Source organism: Alosa sapidissima, chromosome 11 (assembly GCF_018492685.1).
Source record: "Alosa sapidissima isolate fAloSap1 chromosome 11, fAloSap1.pri, whole genome shotgun sequence".
In the NCBI taxonomy this organism is placed as follows: Eukaryota; Metazoa; Chordata; class Actinopteri; order Clupeiformes; family Clupeidae; genus Alosa; species Alosa sapidissima.
Window position 1 is genome coordinate 8,503,963 of NC_055967.1, and position 20,351 is coordinate 8,524,313.

General features: G+C 40.0%; 3 protein-coding genes and 1 long non-coding RNA gene across 7 annotated transcripts in view; 3 read left to right on the forward strand and 1 right to left on the reverse strand.

The window, feature by feature from the left end:
- The window catches only part of LOC121723386 (growth arrest-specific protein 2), a 57,983-nt gene extending 53,140 nt beyond the window's left edge, over positions 1-4,843 (forward strand). Inside the window, exon 9 of the transcript XR_006034940.1 lies at positions 4,377-4,843. The gene's annotated coding sequence lies outside the window, so the exon portion shown is untranslated. The remainder of the gene's footprint in view (positions 1-4,376) is intronic.
- LOC121723394 lies at positions 368-12,927 on the reverse strand. Its single transcript, XR_006034942.1, has 6 exons — positions 12,848-12,927; positions 11,496-11,555; positions 6,924-7,048; positions 6,390-6,471; positions 4,960-5,081; positions 368-821 (listed from the first exon to the last, which is right to left on the reverse strand). It is a non-coding gene; the product is annotated as an uncharacterized LOC121723394 (long non-coding RNA).
- On the forward strand, positions 2,478-11,554 carry bend7 (BEN domain containing 7). 2 transcript variants are annotated; one of them, XM_042108986.1, is made up of 10 exons: positions 2,478-2,938; positions 3,614-3,688; positions 3,872-4,174; positions 4,969-5,100; positions 5,981-6,273; positions 7,432-7,657; positions 7,795-7,908; positions 8,262-8,318; positions 9,781-9,831; positions 9,925-11,554. In XM_042108986.1, exons 1-10 carry the CDS (start codon positions 2,875-2,877, stop codon positions 9,975-9,977), a joined length of 1,368 nt encoding a protein of 455 aa, XP_041964920.1. In that variant the 5' UTR covers positions 2,478-2,874; the 3' UTR covers positions 9,978-11,554. The 2 variants fall into 2 exon arrangements, with proteins under 2 accessions (XP_041964920.1, XP_041964922.1); XM_042108988.1 differs by lacking the exon at positions 3,614-3,688.
- Positions 12,145-20,253, forward strand: sephs1 (selenophosphate synthetase 1). 3 transcript variants are annotated; one of them, XR_006034939.1, is made up of 10 exons: positions 12,145-12,290; positions 13,842-14,091; positions 14,200-14,303; positions 14,670-14,777; positions 15,256-15,410; positions 15,964-16,054; positions 17,968-18,067; positions 18,298-18,510; positions 18,700-19,019; positions 19,802-20,253. XR_006034939.1 is itself a non-coding variant. In XM_042108991.1 (9 exons), exons 2-9 carry the CDS (start codon positions 13,899-13,901, stop codon positions 18,912-18,914), a joined length of 1,179 nt encoding a protein of 392 aa, XP_041964925.1. In that variant the 5' UTR covers positions 12,145-12,290; positions 13,842-13,898; the 3' UTR covers positions 18,915-20,253. The 3 variants fall into 3 exon arrangements, 2 of the variants coding, with proteins under 2 accessions (XP_041964925.1, XP_041964926.1); XM_042108991.1 differs by having other exon boundaries at positions 18,700-20,253; XM_042108992.1 differs by having other exon boundaries at positions 12,272-12,330; positions 18,700-20,253.
- The last annotated feature ends 98 nt before the right edge of the window (positions 20,254-20,351 follow it).

Sequence of the window (20,351 nt, forward strand, 5' to 3'; positions counted from 1 at the left end):
GCCTACATATTATTGTTAGACAGGCATGCAGGGCATTACCCCATACCACACCCTGCCTGCATGTAGACATTTACTGACATGGGACCTAGACATCGTGGTAGGTTACCCATGAATAAACCTACCTATCAGATTTTGTGTTCGTTTTTCCACAGAAATGCCAACACCCAAGGCCACCTGTAAGTGTGTGTGTGTGTGTGTGTGTTTTGTCTGCGGAGACTAACTTTTAGTAAGGAAAAATGACATCTCAGTTGATTAGATTAGATTAGATTAGATTCAACTTTATTGTCATTATGCAGAGTGTAGACAACAAAATGCAGTTTGCGTCTAACCAGAAGCGCAAAAAAGCAGAAAAGTGCAATTTGATATACACAGTATAGGCAGGTGGTGCATAAACAGTATAAGATATATATGTGCAGTGTAGACAATAGTATACATTTAAGAAGTTGGAATGGTTTACAGTAATATAAATTAACTATAAATATGTGCAGTATATTAGTAGTAACCTTATAAGAATAGATATGGACAATTATGTAGTATATGAACAAAAACAGATATGTGCAGTGTAATAGCAGTGACATTATAAGAGTAAAATAATATATATGCAGTGTATTAACAGTAATATATTATAAGAAAAACAGAATAAATATATTCAGTATGAACCGTATATGGTATAAAGTTGTGCAGAGAAAGTAAGAGAAAGGCTCCATTCCTATGGTCTACATCAATTCTCAAGCACATTTGCTTGCAGTGACCACTGATGGCTGATGAGTGACAAGTCTGTGCTGATGATGAGTAGGCATGCAGCATGCTGCACTAAATCACTACAGCAAAGGACAAGAGACAAATACATAAATAAAGTAGACAGGCTCCAGAAGGCTGTAGACAGGCACCAGTTTTCAGATTACATTATGTGCTTACATAATTGCAAAAGCGTTCTCTAAATTAGCCTTTTAAAATTATATCAGATTAAACAGAATGTGCCTTTGGAACATGAATGGTCGCTGATAATATAGGCAATGTAGATATTGTATTAAAGATCAGCCATTTCTTTCTACAACAGTCGAGAACCATTTTGCAATTATGTAAGCACATAATGTAATCTAAAAACTGCTGCCCTGATTAAAAAACAATGCAACTGATCTCAGCTGGTATTCTCTCTATATGGAGTAGAATGGAAATTTCTAAGTCACCCCAAACTTTTGACCAGTAGTGTATTTTCCACATGGAAAACATATTTATTTGTAAATAAAGAGGCTCAAAATAGAGGATAAATTATGGGTAATATGCAGAGATGGTAAATTTACACCCTTTCATACTCAAGTAGAAGTACAGATATTTGTAAAAAAAAGACTCTAGTAAAAGTATAAGTAGTGATTCAACTTCTTTACTCAAGTGAAAGTAACAAAGTGCAGGCTGTGAAATGTATATATAAAAGTAAAAAGTATCCTTTTTGAAGGACTATTTTACCATTGCAGACTTTAGCATACAATGTTACATTCCAATTTAACAACTGTACAACAACTGTTACTAAGATCTAATTGTCCCTATGGCATATTTCATAAAAAAATCAAGCAAGCTTGTTACCTACCAAGCCAAGGATAAACTTGGAAAAGATGGAAAAGGAAACAAAGAATATGATGTTTTGACATCTGTACATATTCTGATGAAGCACTGAATTCGATGAATACTGTACATTTTCATTATCATGTAACTGTTTTAGTGCTGCTCCTTAGGTGGCACCCCTACAGTTGCAAAGTCAACCTTTTTGCATTACTATTGTCCCATCATTTTAGGTTGAAATCAGCCTTGATATTGGGAAAACACACTAGGTGCCAATGTCCAATAAAAACTATTGATAACTTGTCTCAAATATATTAACACAAATGTAACACGACTTTTGAAGAGTTTTGAAAATGTAAGGAGTAGAAAATACAGATATTTCTGTGAAAATGCAGGGAAGTAAAGTAAAAATAAAAATAAATACTCCAATAAAGTACTTTACTATTTATTTTTACTTTCACCTTTTACTCTCATTGACATTTATGCTACTTAAGTAGGCAGACGCTATAGCTGGCAGCTTAGACAAACAATCCGTATATCATAACCTATTTATTATTATGGAAAGCCCTGTGGCTTGGAGGTGCTGAGAGCTCTACAACCCTTTCAGGCTGCTAAGTGCATCCACAGCCAGAGTTGCTTGTGAGGGAGACTGTGCAGGGGGAGACATTCTTCTGTTTGCACTGTAGAGTAAAATAGTAAAGTGTAGCGTAAAGCTGGCCTATTTGCCATAACTTCAACCCATAAACTAAGAATAGCCTTATATAGCTGAAATTTGGCAAAGATGACACATAATTAAATTTCAAAGCAGTTTATTGCCAAAAAAAATTGGATGTGGGCTTAATCTCAGTTCAGCAACATAACATAGGCTACTCATCGAAATCGTAGTCTGAAATTGAGTCTGACAACGCAAAAAACTTTCTTATGTTAACTGCGACAGTCCGTTCGACTCAGCCCTAATCTGGATGCTCATATTTGTGCCCAAAATATTAAGCTACCATCAGGTGGCGCAAAGGAATAGATGTGCCGAATTTTTAACTATTAAATCGTTTATTTATTTACATCACAAACGAGCATCTCCCCAAAGGACACAGTCTGACAGCAACAAGCATTATATCTGGTAAGAGTGAGTTGAAAAGTCCGACGTGTGCGAGTAAGGAAGAGTTGTCCGAGGGAAATGGAATAACGTAAATAACGTTATGAAGCAGACTTTTGGTTGATTAAAGAGACGGACCCTCGTCCTGCTGAGGATTCGGAAACGTTGCGAGATCTTGGCATCCTCTGACACACCTTTTACGACGTTAATTTGGGAGAAGGATGGAGTTTGCTGAGAGAAGAAGGAGCAGAAAATCTCAGAGCTTTAAGCTCATAAATGATCAAGGTAAGTGAAAGCGTGAAAGCAGACGACACGCGTCTGCTCTAAAATATTGCACGGACGACGTTGTCAGAAAGCAGACGTTGCCGTCTGTAGACAATAGGGCAGCGAGGAATACGTCAGTCTTCAGGAATGCACCTGTTAGGCTATGTCTGGATAATTTTGATATGTATCCAAGCAGCATAAAACAAGCAAAAATGGAAAACGTCGATTGTCCATGACTGAGAAATGTTTTCTGTCTTCTATGTGTTATTATTTGGCATATTAATGAACCTGATTGAGTCTGACCTCTATTTAACTGCCCATTCATTATTTAATAAAATGTACTGACATAATACGTGAGTTGCATGTTTAGCCACCCCCCCCCCCCCCCGTAAATTGTTATGCTCTAGGTATAACATTGATTGTAGTCTGGGTAGCCTACTTGTTCCTCCTGGTACCTACAGGTGGTAAGGGGGAGGGGGTGTTGAGCACGTCATAATGCACCCCCCCCCCCCCACAACCTTCTTTTCTTGTCCAGGATGCTATCTGCTAATGCATAGTTTGACTCCAGTGTAGTTAACAAATAAATTAGTCTGGCAGCATTGTAGTCTATGTGTCAGTTTGATGAGAAAAATGGTAATGATTCAAAGTTCTGATTTTACACTTGGTTAATTAAGCAACCCAAATTTGACTTCACAGAATTTAAATCTGAGTGCTTTGACAGTGCAGTTAATAGTGCTGCCAATGGGGAATCAAAAGAATGTGTGACTGAAGGTAAGACAGACATGTCTTTAAAAGACTAACCCAGTACATACATTTGAATTTCAGAGATTCTCATTGTCTTAGTATTTGTTGTTCTTTTGGTCACCTTGTCATGCTGCATGCCTGATAACCACACACGTTTGTACGACATTATAATTGTCAAAGTTATCCGTCACTCTCTTTGTATCTTGTCAGCTTGGTACGAGGATGAAGGAATGGAGATTAAAAGACAGATTACTGGTATGATGCGTGCGCTAAATGACAAAACAGGCCGAGTCTATCAGCGTGTGGGGAGAGAGGGGGAAAACCTTAAACAGGAGCCCCAAGATGAGCTTCTAAGCTGGGCCTCGCCGACTGGTCTAGACCCTGAGGAACCCCAGCACAGTGCCTGGACTTGCAGTCCCCAGCCCAACAACCACCTCACCTCTGGGCAATATGGCACCCGGTCCAAAACCCAGAAGATGCTCAACCTGACCAAAGATCTAAGTAACACCAATGGTAGGATTGTGGTTTGTCTTGTGAAGAGAATAGCTGTATTGAGTATGGAGATGTGAGACACAGTGCTCGCCTTGGTTATTAATGTCAAAGAGAAATAGCAATATTGTGATTATAAGCCAAATCTTTTATAGTGATACTGCCGCATTTGTATGAGGTGTTGCTAAGTAACCAGGATCTGCTGCAAGAGCACTGTGTTGATTAGGGGTGTGTGTGTGTGTGTGTGTATGTATGTGTGTGTGTGTGTGTGTGTGTGTGTGGGGATGTATGGGTGCTTCTTTCTATCACATTTATTAGAAACAGAGCTCCTTAATCTAGACTAGACTTTAGTAATGAGATAGAGGAGGCAACACAATCTCTTTAATACGACCTCAGATGCTGAGTGAGTGGGGATGGGGGGGGGGGGGGGGGTCAGAGAAAGGCTAATGTCTAGCTTGGTTGTGAATAGGAGAATGTCTAGACAGTTCCTGACAGACAAAGTCTCACACTCAGAAGTGTCTGGAGGCTGTGTCACCAGACGGCTTGCCCACTCTTGTTCACTCACCACACACACACACACACACACACACACACACAGACTATGAGTTGTCTTCTCTGCCAACAATGGATACAGAGTGGACACAGTGCACACGCTGTCCCTGTTCTTCTAACACACACACACACACACACACACACACAGAGGAGGAGGTGGAGGAGGAGGGCAGACGTTATTGCCTTCAATTATAATTTAAATCATGGTATGGCATATCACTATGTGAAATAATATGTGGTCATACTGTATGTCTCACCTGGTGCAGACATGGCACTCCCTCAAACTTCAGTGGCCAGCACAGAGAAGCCCAGCTGCTGTATGTGTAACTGCAAGAACACTTTACAGGCCATCCTGCTGGAACTCCGCTCCATGAGGAAACTGATGCAGATACAAAAAGGTCACTCCAAATTTCACACACACACACTTATACACACATGCACAAGCACATATTTCCATTCAGATTGGTCTCACACACTGTTTACTCAGTTATTTTCTTCTGGACACATGGTACATAAAAACCCTGTTAACACATTGTTTTAAAATGCATCTTCGGCGATCTAATCAAAAGTAAATCTATGGTGTCTATCTAAGTGTCTATCATGGTCAAAGTGTCTGTCGAGGTGTCCAGCTGACCTTGTGCTCTTTTTATGTGTATGTTGAGGATTTTATGCCTTGACAATGAAGAGTGACAAGAAGTGAGTTAGTGAGTGATAGGGTGGGGTTGGGAAGTGCTCCTGAACCAGGGTCACCGTGGGCACCCAGAACTGATCATGGTATGGATGCCAGGGATGCACCAGGATGCAGTCTACCTCTGACACATTTTAAAGGGACACCAGGCAACGTTTTTGTGTTAATTAATCATCTTCGTAAGTTGGTATATGGTTAAATGACATTACAGGGCGAATGAAGACTCTCTCGCCCGCCCCTACTGCTTGTAGGAAGAATATCCCACTTGCAAGTTCGGTGTACGCACCGCACACGTATCGACACGTAGGGGGAGCATCGTAGAGAAAAACCATCAGGCTTGCCTGGTATCCCTTTAAAAGCATGTCTAAACAGGGTTAAAGACAGGTCAAGTGATAAGATAACAAAGGCCCTCTTTATATCAGTATATTGTAAATATATACACCTATAACCACTGAGTCTGTGAAGTCTATTCCAGATAACTGATTGACTGAGGTATACGCTGAGTCATATTGACTATCTGAGAGTCGCTCTCACTGAGCCTTTAACATTTGTACATGATTGACAACTACAGGACTCCCCCTGTCCCACAGGAACTCAAGAGAAGCAGGTTGCCCTGAACAACTCTTGCTCTGCCCGCTGCCCTGTCACCAGGAAGAGAGCGCGCAAGAGGAGGCCTGTGCACAGGGTGGCACCGCTAAACAAACCCTCCAGCGGGGCTGCACCATCATCACAACCCCTTACAAACCCTCTGCCAGACTCGTCCGAACAAAGAGAGAGGACTGTGTTGGACCCGATGGCTCCAACTACGTCTAGCCCTGCCCCCTCTTTTGTGACCACTCCTGCTTCCCTCTACAGTCCAATCACAGGACCAAACTCAGCTGAGGTACAGCAGGCATGCCAGGCAACACAAATGCATGCCTTGAGATATCTTTATTACAATAATCTTAATCATTGTAAGTATGCATGTATTTTATTGTGGGACATAATCAGTATTATCACCTTTCCTTATCTTGCGAAGGATCTCTGGAATGGATGAAGCTGGCTCCATTTTAAATCTGTGGATACTGTCTGGAGATGGAGACTGTAACATTGCATTACTTGATCATTTATTTATATTAACTAGTGCAGTGAAAACACCCTTTTCCTGTAGAAAACCTGTAGCCCAATTACATGCCTGCAGGTAGGCATTCCTTAAAAAATAGGATGATAGGAAAAAACATCATTCCAGCTAAGCATTCAGTAATGCTTATAATAAACATGCAGTAGCTTAAGCGTAATGTAAGCGCCGTTGCACTGGACATTTTTTACAGATCAAAATGACATATAGGCCTAACAGTAACAACTGTTTTGCCTTAAGGCTATGTTTAGCCTAAGAACTTCATGATGGAGAAGACAAACACCCTTTTGTGGAGTGATTCGTCATCATATGACATTTGCAATTGTGACTTTCCAAAAACAGTCTCTGGCATAAGTTACGTCACACTCTGCGTCTGTAGCTGAAGTGGGCAAAGCAACCTATCTCTAAATACTTACCATGAGTTTGCCATTCTGAAACGGTCCCTAAATTTGGGACCTAGCTGTTGAAAGTGTCGCTTGTTTCGACTCGGGACCACGCAGTTGTCAAGACACCTGCCAGGTTTGAAATCAGTTGGAGAGATCTGAGATCAGAGAGATGTGCAAATAACAGACAAACAAGCACACACAGACACACACAAAGGCAGCAATTAACTTGTCTCAATGGTTAATCACATTCAATCAGTCACATCTATGATTTCATATTTACAGTATGTCATCCTCAGTGTTTGACAAACAGTGAAGCTCAACTAACAGGAGTGCCGTACTTCTCATGCTCACCAATCAGAAGGAACCCAACTAAAAGCAAATTTGGAATATTTAACTGAAGCTTGACTTTCAAAAATGATATTGCAATATCAGAAAAATTGCACTTTTCCCCAAATCGTGCAGGCCTATCCCTTTACCCATATGTTAATTTCTCTCTCGTTGTATACTGTAAATATCCATGTCTGTATGTCTCATCCAGCCCGAGGTCCAGCTGGCAGAGGACTATGATGTCTTCATTCCCAAGTCCCAGCTGGACTCCATCCTGGTCAACTACACTCGCTCCGGGAGCCTGCTCTTTAGGAAACTGGTGTGTGCCTTCTTCGATGACACCACGCTGGCCAACTCCTTACCCAATGGGAAGAGAAAGAGGGGCCTGAATGACCACAGAAAGGGACTGGACCAGAACATAGTGGGTGCCATCAAAGGTGGGCATTTGATGGGTACAAGACAGTGTCAAGATAACTTTATTATAGTGTTAAGATAACTTGTACAATATTCACAAGTGTGTGTGTGTGTGTGTGACTGAATGAGTGTGTGTGTGTGTGTGTGTGCGTGTTTACAGTTTTTACAGAGAAGTACTGCACAGCAAACAGAATTGAGAAGCTTCCAGGAGCCAGGGACTGGGTCCAGATCTTGCAGGACCAGATCAAACTGGCTCGCAGGAGATTAAAACGAGGTGTGTGCATATTATGTCTGTTGTAAGTGTTTATGCTAAGTGCTAAGTGTTTATGCTAATGTAAGTGCATTTCTACTTAAATGGGCACATTTTCTAAGATGTAAGAGTTGTCAAAATACCAGGAAAATAATAAGTACCGGTAAACAACTTACACACAACTTACAACTTAACACAACTGACTGGCTGTAGTCCAAAGACATTTCTGTGGTTTGTCTCTAGAATTCTGTGGTCTAAGAATGTTCTTTCCAGGATCATTTAGCTAACTGAACTGAAAACTACAGCCCCATTGGTGCGCATGACCCCCCTGGTTTTATGCTGTATTAAAATATTTGTACTCTTCTGTTTAAATTCAGCAGAGACAGCTGCAGATGGTGATGAGACTCGCCTCAGGCAACCTTCTCACACCACAGGTGAACATCACATATACACTCATCCATAATAATGAAGAATAATCAACACTAAAAAACCTAAAGCTTTTCTAGATGATTAATCAGAAGCATATCACTTAATTCATATAGGCCACCAATACTCCCTTGCATTTTAAGGAATTCCTTCAACACATACAGTGCCCTCCACATTTATTGGCACCCCTGGTACACTTGATTAAAAAGAGGTATAAATTATCTTTTGGCACAAACAATTAGGAAAACTCCAACCTTGAGGGGAAGCAAATATATTCTGAGAAACATACCTCATAAAGAAATAGTGCCATAATTATTGACACCCCATACTTTGTTAAGCCTCCATCATAAAACAGCTTGTAATCTTCTCCTATGACATCACATCCATAACATTTCCTTGGTCCTCACTTGTGCATTCCCCTCTTTGACTGTTTTTCTATGGAGTTTACACCAGGGGACTGAGATGACGATGGCAGAAGCTCGCGTTTGTGTTCAGTAAACCATTTTCGTTTTAATCTGGACATGTCTTTTGGTTCATTGAATGACTATCATGATCCACTTTTGGTGTCTTGGCAGAGATTGACAGATTTTCTTTGACAGATGTTCAGGTTTTTCTTGGATTTCATAATACCATGCACCCTAATGAGGTTCCCAGGGCCTTTGGAATCAAAACAGCCCCACAATATCACAGGCCCTCCACTGTAATTATCATTAGGCATGGGGTTCTTTTCAGTATAGTCAATCTTCTATGTACACCAAACACAGAGTGTTTCTTCCCAAAGAGTGCAATAGACTTCAATTCAAGACCACTTGAAGATCACGATTCAAGTCACTGTGGCATTCAGTAACCCCAAGATAATACTTTGTTCTGTAACTCTCCAACAGTGATTCTTATGGAATTCATTGTCTCTATCTTCATCCTCCTCACTGTGTGTGGGGGTCCAAACAAGTTTGTTGCATTTTCAGTTGATTGGAACCTTTTAATTATTGTTTTAACTGTTAATATGTGCATTTTTTTTACCGAGCATCTACTTTTTATAGACTCACAAAGGTCAACACACTTTTTTTTATTTGCGTTTAGCATATTCTCTTGTCTTTCCCATGATTAAATATTTTATTTTCATACCTTAGTGGAAAAAGGCATGGATTACTGCTGAAAGTTCACAGACACTATGATTAACTTCTAGGGGTGTTAATTGTGGCATGTGTTTTTTTGTTAAATCTTCTTCATATATTCCTTTTTCTCAGAAAAATATGTTTCCCTCCAAGGTGTAATTTTCCTCGTTGTTTTCAAGTGATATTACCATAAAGTAAAGTTTTTTGTCAAATTTACCAGGCGTGCCAATATATGGGGAGGCCACTGTATTAGTTTCATTTTTGTATGAAATATAGAGAACAAAAACACAGGGACAATAAAAACAATTCATTTTGGAATCTAGCTAATTTAATAATGTATCCTTTTTGTCAATAGAACCTCTTGAGGTCTCTACTCAACTGAAAAATGACGATCATGGACAGACAGGTCAGTGATGCCATCCACATACAAACCACAAACATGCCTGTATACTGTACCACTCTTGCATAACAAAGTGACAGTTTTCTAATCTGGTTTTAGGTGGTGACTGTGTAAAGTCAGACAGTGTCTTTACTATGGAAATGGTTTCCTGAATGTTCAGACTGAAATCACAAGTTCAGTCAAATGAGTTGGCCTGTGCAAAGGATATCAAGGGAGTCCTGCAGAAGGTCTTGCATCTGTTTATGGAATTGCACCAAGATCATGGTCTGTGGTTCTCTCACTCTTCTCTGATACACATTATGGGTGCATGAACGCAAAAATAATTTGTTTGGTAGCTTTAAACTAACTTTGACAAGTTTTTGGACTTGGCCTATGTCCAATGTCTTGTAATTCGATCTATAGAAACCAAAGAGACCACATGAAGTAAACAGACCAGCATGGCCATTAAATGACTATTCCAGACACTGATACTAGTTTTCTCAGTCATTCCCATACAAAATACCTAATCCGATATAAACAGACTGTAATACATTTATAAATGAAATGTATTAATAAATTATGAATGCCATCTAATCTGTCATTCTTTATACTACCTCTGTGTATCTGGTTGGAGTATAAAACAGCCTAACATGTTATTTTTTTAAACTCAGAAACTGTATTGTGACAAAATTGTAAACCTTGAGTGAAAAAAATCTTCTGTGGTGTGATGTTACTGAGCCTGTAAGATATTTAAGTATCAATGAACAAACAGCTAAAATAATATTGCAGATTCCTGTGGCCCATTTTGAGAACATTCTCTCTCAGAGACTGGCATCAACATGTTGACCCACTCAAGCTGATATTTTATGTCTTGATGTTGTCATCACAATGAGATTGATTTTTGTGAGAGGCACAGTGGTGTCAATGTGACTGTTTATTAAAGGTCCAGTCCTTAATACTGGGGAAAGGTTGTTGATATTTGAGCACAACAGCCAATCAAATGCACCCTTCTTTCCCCTGACTCAATGTTAAAGCTATGGCTCAGTCAGAGACACTTTCCTATTTACAGAGGGCTGTGTACATGAGGGTTTTTTTGTGGACATACTGAACCAACATCTATGAATGAAAAATTTAGTAGAACACAGTGTACTGAATTATAATTTAAGACTGAGGCTTTATATGAATGAATAAATAAATTAATTAATTTAACTAATGAAATAATATGCACAAAATACACCTTTTGTGGTTTTACTTTGTATTTCCCATCTTTCTGAGCTCTTACATCATGTAAGACTTTTAATGATTTAAAGATTTGTACAGTATTTGTCCTGAAAAAATCTTTTGCACTTCAATGATCTTAATGCCCTAGACTGGAGCCTAGGTTAAATATTTGTGTTAGACTGAGACATGCTAGATGGGGAGTTTTGAATTCCATCATAGGAAGGGAGCACAAAAATCAGTTTGTGTAATTGAAGTTTACGCAATGCTTATTTTGCCTATTTGGAAACAGCACAACAGCGCTTTTGAAGTTATATATGTGAGATGTGAGAACTGCACAGAGCCCACTGTCTGACTGAGTTAATGTTGTGGTCTGTCATCAATGTTTTGTGAAGTGTAGCATATTTTGTAAACTAACCACTTTGTGCTACTATTTTCTCTGCCACGTGTCTGCCTGATGCTTAGCGCCTTACCTGGCTTTTATCCCTCTTTCCCAAGCCACCTCATGCCTTTGGGATTGTTGTAGCCTATTCCTGTGAAAAAATATGTTAACATTTAGTTAAGAGTAAAATAAAATAATTTGACTCTATGTGCTCAGGTGTTTGTTTCTTAATCTATGTAAGATTTACATATTAATATAGCCTACAAAAACATTGTTTTGGATTTTATCTGACAAGATTCATGAAAGTATGCCGATATTTTATGGTATATCTAGCAGAAATAATAGAGAGAATAGGAGAAACAGGCAGGGTAGACTATGTCTACAGTGTAGTCTACACTGACAAAAATGTAAAATTATTTGTGTGCACGTGTAGGCCTACTGTAAAACTGAAATGAGCCTTTCTGGGCAAAGGGTAATTTTAAAAGTAAACCCACTGCAAAGTGAGCGTCTACAGTGGTAAATTAAAGGCGCCACCTATTGTTGACTTTTCTTACCATTTCGCCATACTTTTCTGCCGTGATTTAAAGGGGAGGAAAAGGCGCCAGATCGCCATTCAAGGACCCATTGCGAGCTTATCCTTTTCTGTACTTCTTTCAGTCAGAAGCTGTAATTTTCCTCAACCACATCTGGGAACTATGAAAAACATCTGTCATCCTTCGAATGATCTATAAATGATGGTATTAAATCATGTTTTTGTGTCGTAGAATGCTAGTTACTGTGTATTTAATTTCTATTCAGGCAGTTTTTAGGGTCGCCCTTTTAAGTCGCAGTGCACTCTGGGACTGTCCCTGCTCTTGTATCGGGAGGCGCCGCTGAAACGAAACCGGTAAGGAGAAACCGAGGAGCGCAATTAAAGGGGAAATGTGGTATGAATATAACTGTGCCTTATTCGTAAAATCACGAAGAGAGCTCATCAACATATTTCTTTTGCAGCATCACTACCAAATCGCTTTGCAAAATGCGTGATTTATGAGTTATTTACTGTTTGGAAGTGTGTAGAGGCATGTCTCGCATGGCGCGGGTCTTCAAAGGGTTAATTTTTTCCGCCGCCGACATTTTTATAAACAGCTCACCTAGTGTGTTTGATATATTAAATACTGTTTTTACTCCGCTTTGAGTTTTGCATATCAAGTTTCCGCACATGTTAGAAAATATGCATTCGGGAGTGGCATTAAAAAATACAATTCAAACCTCACTGAAGTACAAAAACGTGCTACTTTAGCCAACTGTTCGCTAGCTCCCTCTTTTGTACTGGCAGTTATCATTAGCTAGCCTGCAGCTGCAAAATGCGTCTATGATGGCCAATGATGTCAATACACAGAACTCTATCAGAGGTTAACAGCATGCATAGTCTTTAGAGGTTAACAGGATGTTTACACTTACTGGGGATCCTTAAAGGTTCACAGGATGTACACAACCTGCCGATTGTTTTAGTGATGTTTTGCTATAACACCGTTGTAGTAAACTTTACACTTATTCAGTTAATCTGTTTAGCGCACAGAAAAGTTCTGCTTGAGACCGATATGGCTGTGCTGCAGAACTTTTAAAAGTATAGCAAGTCCACTAACTGTTAAGTGTTTCGATAAGAAAGTATTTAAAAAGTAATCCAATGCAAACTAACAACGACCAGTAAGAGGTCAATTTGCGGACATCATTTAGCAATTCGCACGGACCTATGACATATGTGAAAGTAAAATTGATGTTCTTCACCAGGAGCAAAAATGAACGTGTTTGGCCTTTTCTGTTAATGCAGTTTACATTAATGCACCTGTTTTTGGTATGCTTACCATACATTTAGTTTAATCACTTTTTATCTCAAGACTAATTTGATTATTTATTGATCAATTATTTATTAAAAAATAAAAGATTAAGGGAACACTTAGGGTTTCCACAATTGTTAAAACACATGTTTTGAAACCTTCCACACTTTTTCTCCATTCTCAAACTACATTCACAGAATGTCTGACAGTTCTTGCAAATAAAACTCACCTCAAAAGTTTTACTTGTGCTCAGAACCAAACAGTGTCAGAGAACCGATCCAGTGTATGATTGAAGTGTTCCCTTATTTTTTTTGAGCAGTATGAACTGGTTTATATATATATATATATATATATATATAAACCAGTTATAGTAACCATATATATAAAAACTGCCTGAATATACTGCCTGTAATGTCATTCAACATCAACAACTGATTATTATTATTATTTATATATAAATAATAATAATAATCAGTTGTTGATGTTCATATTTTATATATATCAGTTGTTGATGTGGGAGGTCTTCTGTATGATGAATGTCATGAATGAATTGAATGTCAAGGTCAATGATGGTCTAAGAATCTAATAGGGATGGTTTCTCTTTCTCTCCTGGGCAGGACCTAGTAGACTGAAGTGGCCCATCTCTCGTGCTGGCTCCTGTTAATATCCCTAATATGTCTGCCCGGGAGTCATTCAACCCCGAGAGCTATGAACTGGACAAGAACTTCCGCCTAACGCGATTCACAGAACTCAAAGGCACTGGCTGCAAAGTTCCACAGGATGTGCTGCAGAAACTTCTAGAATCCTTACAAGAAAACCATTACCAGGAAGATGAACAATTCCTTGGTGCAGTCATGCCCAGACTGGGTAGGTATTTTCTATTTGCTTGTCGTTCACGGTTTCATCTCTTCTCTGTGATTTCTGTTACATTGAAGTACAATTTTTAACCAGTTTGTGTCTCTGTTTGTCTCAAAGGCATTGGCATGGATACCTGTGTAATTCCTCTCCGACATGGTGGCCTTTCACTAGTCCAGACAACAGATTACATCTACCCCATTGTAGATGACCCCTACATGATGGTAGGCCTTTGTGTGTATTTGTGTTACAAAGTCTGTGCATAGAAAAAGTTACATGCTGGGTCCTAATTGATGATGGGCAAGGTGCAAAGTTGTAAGTCTAACTAAAACTAATTTAATTAGCTGTATTTTATGCACGAGAACTTTGCTGGCTGACAGCCTTTGCAATTTAGCTCGCTAAATAAATTAGGACCAGAGGTCTTTTTAGCTAGTCATTGTATTTCCGAATAGATGTTATGTCTAAACAGTTATGTTTATTTTGCCCTGACTCAGTGTGATTTTGTCTTTGATTTTGTCTTTGAATCTCTCTTCTCTACATTTATGTATTTTTTTTTTTTTCTTTTCTTTCCATTGTCATCTGGATCACAGGGGAGAATCGCATGTGCCAATGTTTTAAGTGATTTGTATGCTATGGGCGTGACAGAATGTGACAATATGCTGATGCTTCTGGGGATCAGCAACAAGCTATCAGACAAGGTGAGGCTTGTTCTGTTCCTCTTTGCCCTATCTCACTTCCCCTTTTCTTGCTATTTCATGTCTCTCTGTCTTGTCTCCGTGATTCATTCTCAGTAGACGTGGTGAGTTTCACCCTTCCTTATTGTGTCGAGTTGTGACTCGGTGCTGAGCAGATAAAGCCAGCAGGCTCACCATCGTGTGAGTCCAGACCTTATTCACAGTCTCTCTTAATACTCACCACACGGTAGGAATGCAGGAATGGGTTGAGTTTTGCTTGTTTGCTTTAGAGAGAGAAAGGCATGGGACTGTCTATAAGGGGATGGATGTGGGCAAAATGAGGCAGTAAGAGTACCTCCCTGTATTTGTGTCTGCCAGGTGCTGTCGTTCTATAATTATCAGTTCAAACACTAATGGCACTCTGGTTGTGGTACATGTAGTACATGGAGTATAATGCAAGTGCTGTATGAAGTGATGAAGTGTGGTGTATCTGTGTATGCAGGAGCGAGATAAGGTGATGCCGCTGATCATCCAGGGCTTTAAGGACGCATCGGAAGAGGCAGGCACCTCGGTGACAGGTGGGCAGACGGTCCTCAACCCCTGGATCGTCCTGGGCGGTGTTGCCACCACTGTGTGCCAGCCTAATGAGTTCATCATGTGAGGACACACCTGTTTGCATTTCGATATATGTCCCTCTATCAGACACATGCACAATACACACGCACATGCTAGATCTCTTTTCCACACACCTCGCTCACCTTCTATTGAATATATTTTCTGTCTCTTGTACTGTGTCTCCTTGGTTTTTGGTGACAATGCACAATATAGCAGTATTTAAATATCTGTTTTAATTTAGATAATATTTTCCTAGTGCTCTTGTGTATGGAGTTGTGGTAGTGCCAGAGGTGTTGGGTTAGGGTTCCGACATGAGTGCGGCACAGTCCACTTTCAATCACATTAGATTCTATTGTTTCCAGTACAACCATGCACACCAACGAACTTTGTTGCTGCGTCAATTGCGATTCAGTTCTATCTTTGCTCAATAAAATCCATTCTTTATCAAATACTTGTCAGTTAAAAATGTTGGCCCTTATGTGCATGCCAAGTGACAGTGCACTCATGTCGGTGCCTCTATCTTCGGACCGCGTTAGGATGTGTCAGAATTTGTATGTCCTCCATGTGTCCTTACGCCATGTCTTGTGCATACCAGGCCAGATAATGCAGTGCCTGGAGATGTGTTGGTTCTCACCAAGCCTTTGGGGACCCAGGTCGCGGTTGCTGTTCACCAGTGGCTGGATATTGTAAGTCTGCAATTTCATGAATTTATCTTTATTGTCTCTTGACCAAAACTTTAGAACAGTCATCTCCCATAAACCAGAGACTATCTGGATATTGAACCATCTTTTTTTCTATGATTTATAGTGGATTAGAGAAAACCATATGAGTGATCTTATTAGAGTATTTACCAGATACTTGTTTTTTTGTACATTGATACATTGTTTCACTCTGCCTCTGTCTATAGATCAGTGTATATGCCCCATTTTTTACCCAAGATGTAAACCCTGTTTCCAAAGAAGTGGGGAGGCTGTGTAAAACAGTAAAAACAGAATGCTTATGAGTTGCAAAACCCTGTATTTATTTTAAAATAGTGCATTGCCATTGTTTTCCGGAAATATTCAAGGTCTTTACGGAAATTATGTTGTCTGGATGACTGCATGTATGTTACTAAAAAGCTATATCATTCAGCATCAATTATGCCTTTCCAGATGTATAATCTGCCCATGCCATAGGCATTAATACAACCCTCTACCATCATAGATCCTGGCTATTGAGAACGGGGAGTTTTTAGATTTTGGAACATGTGGCCATTTTGGTTGGTACGCGGATTGGTTACCATGGTTACTTTCACAGAGTTACATAGGGAGACAGAGCTGACAGCGGTTTGGGATTTGTTTTATATGTGACCTGAGCTGTCTTGTGAAAAAAAATGGAAAAGGGGATAGCGAAAGAATAGGCATAGCATAGGCAGGGTGATGGGAGCACAAATTGAGAGAGAGTTTCTAGTGCGCAAGTCAGGTGTGGTCAGGCTACTGTCGTTAATGGTGAGAATGCACTGTGAAAGGTTGCCCAATGTGATGCTAAAAATGTAGCCTGCCAAAAAATGGCAAGGTTGAAGACAAAGGGATGTTGAAATTTAGTAGCCTATGTAAGGCATGTCAGTTTGGCCCTTTATTTGCGGTTTCTGTAATGTACATTACCGGTCAAAAGTTTGGGGTCACTTTGAAATTTCCATTCCACTCCATTATCTCGGCTGTTGTAAAAAAAAAATGTCTGATCTTTAATGCAATATCTACATTGCCCATTATTAGCAACCATTCATCCAATGTTCCAAAAGGCACATTCTGTTCTATTAATCTGATATCATTTTAAAAGGATAACTGAGAAAACATTGGAGAAACCTTTTGTAATTATGTAAGCACATAATGTAATCTGCCCTGATTAAAAAAACAATGCATCTGATCTCAGCTGGTATTCTGTCTATAATGGAGTGGAATGGAAATTTCTAACTGTGCCCAAACTTTTGACCGGTAGTGTATTTATCAACAAGCTACAGTTCATACATTCACAGCGTCTCCGTGAGCCTCCTCTGACCTCCTAAGCGGGTCATGCTGCGGTCGGAAACGCAAAAAAAACTTTTACTTGTCTTTCCAGATCTACTGCAGTTCGTAATGCAGCAGTGTCGTCCTGGCATAGCAATGTTGTTTTAACTTGTTTACTGGTACAGATTGTGACTTGACCACCTGCCATGGCAGAAGGCTTTAAAACGAGGAGACTTGGCAAGACGTGACGTCAACTTCCCATTCTCAATTGAACTGTGCACTAATAACAAGTTGGATAGTACTTCTCCTCTTCAGCCATCTGAGGCCCCAAAGATCACAGCCATCTAGTATTGTTTTCCCCTTGTTTACGATTTCTCGGCATTCTCTGAATATTTTAATGATGTTATGATGAAATCCCACATTGAGGACCATTATTCTTATTTTGCCTTATTTGCCCATACAGGTTTTCACAGAGTGATAATTGTGTCTTGAATGTAGAGGCTTTGAAAGAGCCAGTAGCTTTTCGAGGTGATGACTGTAGTGTCATTCAGCTTGTAGATTCAGCACTGCACTGTAGCGACTAACATCAATTTGCTTCAATTGTTCTCTTTTAGCCAGAGAAGTGGAATAAGATCAAGCTTGTGGTGACGCAGGAGGACGTAGAGCTGGCCTACCAGGAGGCCATGGTCAATATGGCCAGACTCAACAGAACAGGTCTGCATTACTCACACACAATGAAATGTACACACACAAAACAACGTATCTAATGCTAGGGCTGGTGTTTATCTTTGCACACAGTTAAGTGATGATTTGAAGTAGAAGAGTGGAATTATTGAGTGAGAGTTTGTTTGTGTGTGACTGTTGAGTAGGCGATTAGGAAGTTGCTGTCACTACACTTTCAAGGCACTGAAGATGAGCGTTGTTGTTTCTGTTTTTCCATGCAGCGGCTGGACTGATGCACACGTTTAATGCCCATGCGGCCACTGACATCACTGGCTTTGGCATCCTGGGCCACGCGCAGACTCTGGCACGGCAGCAGCGGAGCGAAGTGTCGTTCGTCATCCACAACCTACCTGTGCTTGCCAAGATGGCCGCCGTCAGCAAAGCCTGTGGAAACATGTTCGGACTCATGCATGGCACCTGTCCGGAGACCTCAGGTTAGCCACCATGGCAGAAAAGCAAAACAAGCAGTTGCCATATATACCACAGTGCTTCTCAACTGGTATAAATAGTCCTATAGATGCATGTAGGCTGTGTTGGCTATTTAACATTTGTGCATTGATTCTCGCAGTCTTATATCTTTGTTTTCTCTGTGCTCTTTCCTCCTCTTTTCTCTCGTCTGGTAGGAGGCCTCTTAATCTGCCTCCCACGTGAACAAGCAGCTCGCTTCTGTGCTGAGATCAAGTCCCCAAAATATGGCGAGGGCCACCAGGCCTGGATCATCGGCATTGTGGAGAAGGGCAACCGCACGGCGCGCATCATTGACAAGCCACGGATCATCGAGGTGGCTCCCCAGGCGGCTACCCAGAACGTCAACACTACACCCGGCACAACGTCCTAATGTCCGCCCCTTTTCCCAGCCCTGCCCCAAGCCCAGCCAAAAACCTCACTACTGGTCTCAGCACAGGATTCCACATGGCATCACGTTCTAGAACCAATCTAAAGGGTGTGTATATATGGAGTTGTGTACACACAAGACATGCAGAGAAACATTTCCTTGGTATATATATATATATATATATATATATATATATATATATATATATATATATATATATATATATATATATATATATATATATATATATATATATAATAGGAAAGAAAACCTCATCTGCTTTGGTACCAGGGCCTTAAGGGTAGACTGTACATGGACTTGTCAAGAAAAAGTAAAAAAAAAAAAAAAAAAAGAGAAGTATAATTCATTTAAAGAAAAGAAGAAAAACATCGGAAACAAAACTTCATTGCCTTTTTGTGTGTTTGTGTTGTTTTCTGTTACCTAACTGTCTGGCAGCTTAGGAGTTGAGCAAGCTTGTTTTTTAGGTGATGCTGTTGATTCATCTTGAATCTGTAGAATACCTCTGATTTGTTGCCCCGGAGTCTCTGATTCAGAGGTGCTTTCACTAGCAACACGCTCTGCTAATCCAGACATAGGCAGGTAGACTTTGCGTTTGTCCACTTCACTGAGTGTAATGCCTAGTTCTTTTTAGTATAAGCTCTATCGAGGCCTTTGGAAAGTTCAGAGAATGTAAAAGGATGGAAGTCATGTCGCTGATGTACAAAAGGAGGATGAGCCAGGACGTGATCTTGAAGTGTTTTGCTTTCGTTATATTTTTTCAACTGTATGATATATTTTTTTTGTACCCACCACTTCCCTTCCATTGCTATTTGATTACATAAAAATGATTTCTCTCTCTCTCTCTGCCACCCCCATCTGTCTGCTGGAAGAACGAGACTGAATGAAGCAAAACCTATACCTCACTCTGCTCAAGCTCGACCCTCAGCCATCGAAAAATAACTGTAGAAAGCCCTGCGCTCTCAGTAACCGCTGCATTGAGGGGCACGCCCACGGTTAAGCATCATTTTACAGCGAATGTAATTTCCGGTGAGATGCAGTTTCTCTCGCTCTTTAACATGTATAAATACAAAGGTTGTCTTTTCAAAGTAATCGTTGGCGATTATGTTCTGTGTTTGTCAGTTGTTGGTTTTATAATGTACAGTTATCTCTCCTGTTTGTCCCTCCCTCTCTGTCTGCTTTCCCTGTCTCTCTCTATCTATCTATCTATCTTTCATCTCACTTTCAGCCTGTTAATGGCGCTATAAAAAAAATGCTTTCTATTAAACAAAATCAGACCCCCTCATCCCCTACCCATCAATAAAACAAATCTTTTTTTAAAACATTTTGCGCATTGTAGCTGCTATTATCCATTTTTATTGTGGTGTTATTTTATAGTGTCTGTATTGCAATGGGTAAATGAGTCAGTGTGTTGTTACATGT